This window comes from Humulus lupulus, chromosome 6 (genome assembly GCF_963169125.1).
Source record: "Humulus lupulus chromosome 6, drHumLupu1.1, whole genome shotgun sequence".
Classification (NCBI taxonomy): Eukaryota; Viridiplantae; Streptophyta; class Magnoliopsida; order Rosales; family Cannabaceae; genus Humulus; species Humulus lupulus.
This window is the reverse complement of record NC_084798.1, coordinates 42,116,040-42,123,366: the sequence shown is the minus strand read 5'-3', so window position 1 is coordinate 42,123,366 and position 7,327 is coordinate 42,116,040. Positions and strand designations below refer to the sequence as shown.

The following is a 7,327-nucleotide window of genomic DNA, read 5'->3' as shown; positions in this document are numbered from 1 at the left end:
CGTATGATTATGCTTATGCTTGTGATTTTGATGAAGCGTGTTGAGTGCTCTATAAATGGATATTTGTTATATGATGAATGCTTGTTTGCATTATATACTTGAGAAAAGCATTGAATTATTAGTCAAGGACAACAATAACGTTGAGCGCTGGTCGTAAAGCATTGACTTATGATTCAAGGGTGGAAATAGCGCGTCGAGCGCTGGTTGATATGATTAGATCTAATCAGGAGAGCATTACACACTCGTTCGACCCAATGGTTGTAGAAAGTTAAAGTGCTTGTCTAGCTCTATGGCTAGTTACTCAGAGCTAGGGTGACTTTATGGTCACATGGCTGGGGCAAAGGACCCCAGGTTGACCCTATGGTCATCTATTCAGGGCAAGGACCCCAGGTTGACTCTATGGTCATCTATTTAGGGAAAGGACCCTGGGTTGACTCTATGGTCATCTATTCAGGGAAAGGGCTCCAGGTTGACTCTATGGTCATCTATTCAGGGAAAGGACCCCAGGTTGACTCTATGGTCATCTGATTAGGGTTGCGAGCCCCGAAATGATTCCATAATCATTTTGTTACACCCAGATTTCGAGAATGGGAATTTTCAATCTTGAAAATCAGGGTCGTAAGGCGTAAGCTCGAGATTAGCACAGTCATCATGTGACCCGCAAGTCAGAGACAGTCTCGCTATAGTAGTAAGGACAACCTTAGATTGGGTGAGCTCAGAAATTATGTAGTCTCAGAGGTGCTCCGAGGTTATAAGTTTGGCTCGCAACTCTTAGTAGAAATGGTTCAACACTTGTATAAACTTCTTGATTTATTTCTTGCCCTCAGACAAAATGGTTCGAGCTCGAGAGGTGTAAGCTCGATGATGATGGTTTTGTCAATAATTACTTGTTGGGAGCATAGGCGAACCAAGATGACAAGCTCGAAGGCACGTGAATGCAGCATCCAAGCTCGTTAGCTGGGTGTGAATGTGTTTATCGTTTTAAAATCCCTATGTTTAAGGGATTTGATGTAATTTATTATTAAATCCTAAATATCATGGGATATTATCGCGTACATGATAACTATATGCATTTAATGGTATTATTTGATTTGGTTTGATTTGTAGAATAACTTCACGAAATCTGTGGGAAGAGATTCAGAATACCCCTCTATAAATAGAGTGGGATAATTCATTTGTATGGACCAAGATATTGATTGTGGGAAAACTCTGTACAATTGCTTCCAAAAAGTTATCAGAGAATTCCAAGAAGTTAATAACACAGACTCGTGAACTAGGCAGATTTTAACTGTTGAACCACGTAAAAAATTGTGTCGGATTATTTGTTTCCTCTGGTATATTTTGTTTAATTGCTCTTCTTTTCTAAGTTGACGAAAAATGACGTAAACAGTTTGGTGCTTTCATTGAAAGCTATTAAACAAGACGTGAGCCTGTTTAGTAAAAAACTCAAATCATGAATGGTCACTGCAAGTAACCCCAATACAGGTGAGTGACCAATGCCCAATATACCTGAGGAGGAGATTCCTCATGTTGAGGATTACCCACGACGGCCTGGAAAGCAGCCCATGGTGGATCCAGATCTTGAAGAAATGAGTGATTCATCCAACTCTCGAGGGCCACCTGCCCCTAGGCTTGACGAGGATATGTATTACAATCCTGAAAGGTATGTTCCAATTGTGGAGCTTGAAAATCACCAACTGTACAAACAGTTGGCAAAAGCAACAAAACGCAATGAAGAGTTAGCCAGAGAGGCTCCTGGCGCCCAAGCACCTCCTCGGAGGCCTAGGGGACGTCCTCGTAGGAGCACGGTCGCCAGAAGGGCGAAGCAGGTGCCGCCACCAGCATCTTAGCCAGTTCAACCAAGGCCCCGGAGGAGTAACCGAGCTGAGGGTACTACCAACCCAACTGCAGAAGCACAAACAGGAATAGGAAATGACCGAGCCCCCTCAGTGGCTCAGTACCTAAATCCTGATGCTACGCAAAACAACCCGGAGCCTGACCGGGCAAATTCGGGACCATCTAGGCCTGGCAATGGGAGACAGCCACCATCTCCCATAAGACACCCACCATTTCCAATAAGGCACCCTTCTCCAGTCCAAGAAGTTCCACATGGAAATCGACGAGCTAGGCACAGACAAGGGAATAAAAGAGAAGCTACCCGAGATCGCAGGGCTCCTCATCCTACGGGAAGCCAAATGTCACGATCACAGACTGCTGGGACAAGTAGGTCAGCAGGGGACCCACCTTGTAATAACCGAGCTGCGAGCTATGTAAGTGAAAGCTCGGATTGCATTTGGTCTGTGAGAATTTACAACACGGAACCAAGGCATGCAGGGAATCGAGGGAACCACCCTGATCTTTGGGAACTCTTAAACCACAATCAGGGTCAAGACAATCCCCCGAACCCAGATCTGCGAGACCATCTGAATGACCGTAAACAACCAGTGTATGATCCTATACCGAGACAAGGAGCTGGAGTTTTTATTAAAGATAACTAGCCCCCTCAGGTCCAGACTAGACCTCCTGTGGATTTAGTCCAAGAAAGGATCGAACAACTAGAGAGAGCATTCAAGCTCTTACAGTACGAGCGTACAAGGGAGAAGGATGAAGAGTTCGATGAAGAGCTCAAGCCTTTTGCCCCACATATCCTCAACACCCCATTCCCTCAGGGATTCATAATACCTTTTGTCTCACCATTTGACGGAAACTCAGATCCCTATAGCCATCTGAGCACGTTCAACACCATTATGCGAGCCAACAATGTTGGTTACGAGCTCAAGTGTATGTTATTCCCAGCCACACTTACAAGACCAACAAAAAACTAGTTTGAGAAGTTCAAAAAGCATTCGATCGTGTCTTGGGATCAATTGTCTAAGGACTTTAAAAAACAATTTAAGGCTATGGTTGGCATCAGACCCGAGGCCTCAGCCTTAACCAACGTCCGACAACAACAAAATGAGTCGCTAAAAAGTTACCTCACGAGGTTTAACTTATAAGTGGCCTGAGCTCGAGATGTCAACGATATTGGTCACCTGATGGCAGTTAGAGCAGGCGTAATGCCAGGAAGTCCCCTCTGGGAAGACTTACAAAGGAAACCTGTCAGGTCTTTAACCGAGTTCAACCGAAGGGCTCAGAGGTTTGTCAATGTAGAAGAGGCTAGGTCAGCACTGAACATGACATCTCAGCCCGTAACTACAACGACAAACGTGAACTCTGCTCCCGACCTCGGCAGACCCCTCAACTTCGAAACCTCCTGAGGATAACCCTTCTAAAAGGAAGAAAAATGAAGGGAATAACTCTGAGGCAGATGGAGGGAAGAAAAATAAAGGGGACAGATACTTCTTCGTATACAAAGTGTATACCGAGCTCAACGAGTGTCGGAAGAATATTTACCTGGCTAATAAAAACTAGGTCTCATTTAGACGACTTGACCCCATGAGGAACCAAAAACCGAAGAGAGATTCAAATAAATACTGTAGATTTCACCGAGATATCGGACACACAACCAATGAATTTCGACAGTTGAAAGACGAGATCGAAGGATTGATCTTGAGGGGTTATTTCGAACAGTACGTCAGAAATTGAAACCCCAATCAAGCTTCCACAAGCCAAAGGGAAGCAACTACACCACCTGCCCAAAACAGTAATTCTCGAGCTTGGGAGGATGAGCGACCCCCTCTGATTGATGGAGAAGATGTAATAACCATCTCGGGGGGACCTCATATCGCAGGATCGGACAAGAATGCCCAAAAGAGATATGTAAACGAGCTCAAAACAGGCGACGATTCTCCCTACGAACCTGAACCACGAGCTCCGAAACAACAAAGGGTTAAGACTCAACCCATAACCTTTATTGAAGAGGACACATCACACGTCTAGTTTCCCCATAATGACCCCCTGGCCATAACCCTTCAGCTTGCGAACAAGAGGGTAAGTCCTAATTGATAATGGGAGCTTGGTGAATATCCTCTATAAAGTCACTCTAGAAAAGATGGGACTCGCGCCTCGCGACCTAAAAGCATGTGCAACCACATTGTATGGTTTCTCAGGAGAAAGGATTGCATGTATGGGATCCATTGAACTCTCTGTGACCTTGGGAGACTATTTAGTCTCTATAACCAAGATGATGGAGTTTGTCGTAGGGGATCTCCCATCAACCTACAACGTACTACTCAGGAGACCCGCCCTAGTTGGGTTGGGGGCATTATCATCTGTTAGGCACTTGGCCATCAAGTTCCCGACTTTTAGTGGCATCGGGACACTGAAAGGGGGCCAGCTTGCGGAGAGGGATTGCTTAGCATCTCCGTTAGGGGAAAGAAGCAAACGAGTGCATAGGCACTTGTAATAATTCAGAACAAGGATGGGACGATCTTCAAGATAGATTAAGAGATCGACACCATAATAGAAGAAAGGACTGACCTTGAACCTCTAGAAGAGCTTGAGGAGGTCAAGCTCGAAGACCCCACAAAGATGGTAAAGGTGGGAAAGAATCTTTCCGAAGAAGCGAAATAGCAATTAATTCGCTTCTTAAAAGAAAACCAGGACGTATTCGCCTGGTCACATTCGTACATGGTGGGAATCGGTCCAAACGTCATAAATCATGCACTTAACATCGACAAAAGCTTCCCCCCGAAGCAGCAAAAGCAAAGACTCCTAGACGACGATAGAAAAAAGGCCCTCAAGGAAGAAGTTGACAGGTTAAAGACAAATCGATTCATATGAGATGCCTTCTATCCAGATTGGATTGCCAATCCAGTGTTGGTTCCGAAGCCCAACAACACATGGCGAACCTGCATCGACTATTACGACCTTAACAAGGCATGCCCTAAAGATTGTTTTCCTTTACCTCGGATTGATCAGCTCATAGATGCCACAACAAGTCATGGCCTCATGTCGTTCATGGATGCTTATTCTGGATATAACCAGATTTCCATGCACGCACCGGACCAAGAGCATACAAGCTTTGTAACCGATAAATGGCTATACTGCTACAATATCATGCCTTTCGGGCTCAAAAACGTTGGAGCAACGTACCAAAGGCTGGTGAACAGAATGTTCTCTGAGCAGATAGGTAATAACATGGAAGTTTATGTTGACGACATGCTAGTCAAGTCCAAACATAACGATAACCATGTGGATGATCTCGCAGAATGCTTCACCGTATTACATTAATATAACACAAAACTCAACCCACAAAAATGCTCTTTTAGATGATATTTGGGAAAGTTTCTAGGGTTCATAGTGAATGCACGAATTGAGGTTAATCCTGACAAGATTAAGGCATTGATTGATATGCCTTCACCTCGAAAGCATAAGGATGTCCAGAGTTTAACTGGACGAATGGTGACACTAAGTAGGTTTGTTTCAAAATCTACTGACCGTTGTCTTCCTTTCTTCAACCTTTTGAGAGGGGGAAAAAAGTTCGAGTGGTCAGAGGAATGCTAGCTCGCATTCCAGAATTTAAAGAAACATCTTGCCGAACCTCTGATCTTGTCAAAGCCTATCACATGAAAGGTCTTTTACTTGTACCTTGCTACCACCGAGCACGTCATTAGTGATGTGCTCATTCGAGAAGACAAAAAGGTACAAAAACCAATGTACTATGTTAGCAAAAGGTTACTGGGGGAAAAATTAATAGATACGCAAAGTCACATTAGAGGCGTGAGGTTTCTCTCTAGCTGCTCCATGGAGAGACGTAAGAGAGTCCACCAGAAGCCTGCTTCGATCGAAAAGGGTAGGGAAGACAAGGGTAGGGAAGAGATCGGACCTGTGGAAGTGGGTGGAGAATCGCTGGTAGTTGATGATGAAGAACCTTCAATTGAGATGGAGGACATTTTTAAGGACACGATGGCAGACTTCCCAGAAATTGGAGGTTCATTGAAAAGGGATCTGAACATGGATAGGGTTGGCGTTTCTCAGTCCGGTTTGAAATGGAGTGAGCAAGAAGAAGTCCACAACGATTTCATCAATCAAGCTAAGGATAAGTGGTCATCATTTAAAGATTTGTTTCCGAACCAAGGGGGTGCTCGTCTACAATTTGAGGAGCCATTAATTCAAGATGGCCATCAGATTGCTTAGGTGGATTTAGAAGAAATTGTTGTTGAAGCATCTATCTGGAACTCAACTGTAGTGTGTATGGTTTTAGGAGCTAATCCCCCTTTTGACGTTTTTGAAGGTTTCATAAAGAGAATGTGGGGAAAACTGGGTATCGAGAGAATAGCGAGATTAAATGCAGGCCATACGCTGGTTAAATTCAGGGATGAAGTGACTAGAGACTTGGTGTTAGAAAATGGGGTTTTGCATTTTGATAGAAAACTTGTTATAGTTAGGCCATGGACCACTGAGTTAGATCATTTGAGGATGGTTAAATCGGTTCCGGTATGGGTGAGACTGCCTGGTTTGGGGTTACAGTATTGGGGAACCAAGTGTTTGAGTGCTTTAGTTAGCACTCTTGGGAAACCAATTCTTGTTGATAAGGTTACAAAGGATAGATCTATGATGTAATTTGCAAGAGTTTTAGTGGAGATTGACATAGCTGATGAGATCCTGAAATCTATTCAGTTTTTGAATGAAAGAGGGCAATTAATGGAGCAATTTGTTGAGTTTGAATGGCTGCCCACACAGTGTAAGATCTGCAAGGTGTTTGGCCATACTGAATCTTCTTGTAATAAGAAAAAAAAGGTTGTTTGGAGGCCAAAAGATCAGACAGCTAATGGAGCTAACTTGGACAAATCGATGGAAGAGATAAATCTGGGCAAATCTGAGTTTCAGAAGGATGCCAGTTCTTCAGTGCAGAGTAATGTAGCTGGTTTCAAGTCTACACTGCCTGACAGTGCTTTGGAGGTTTCACATGTTCAGCCGAATACAGAGGTTATTGTGGTAGCTACTAATCAAGATTCCAAGGTTGATCAGGGGGCTGATGACAGAGTTTCAGACAACAATGTAGAGCATGAAGGGGAATGGATCACACCTAGGAAAGTCGGTGGGAAGAAATTGATGGCTTCTAAGGCTCAGAACAAGTTGAAAAATGCATATAATGCCCTACTAGACAAGAGATTGGAGGGTTCGAAATTGGATTTGAGTAACAAAAAATCAAATGGGGGAGTTCCAAATTCTTAGCTGGAATGTTCGTGGTTTGAATAAGAGGGATATACAGAGGTCCCTTAGTGTTTTTTGTAGAATTAATAAAGTTGGTTTGGGTGCTTTTCTTGAGACCAAATTAAGGGGTGAGAAAGTGGAAGATATGATGGGCAGGTTTTTTTATGGTTGGAATTTTTTTAAGGGTTCTCATAATGAGGGTAGAATCTTGCTGGTTTGGAAGAGTAGT

General features: G+C 43.7%; 1 protein-coding gene across 1 annotated transcript; it reads left to right on the top strand.

Annotated features, from left to right (window-relative positions):
• Window positions 1-6,135: 6,135 nt before the first annotated feature.
• On the top strand, window positions 6,136-7,119 carry LOC133785013 (uncharacterized). Its single transcript, XM_062224272.1, has 2 exons — window positions 6,136-6,477; window positions 6,562-7,119. Exons 1-2 carry the CDS (start codon window positions 6,136-6,138, stop codon window positions 7,117-7,119), a joined length of 900 nt encoding a protein of 299 aa, XP_062080256.1.
• The last annotated feature ends 208 nt before the right edge of the window (window positions 7,120-7,327 follow it).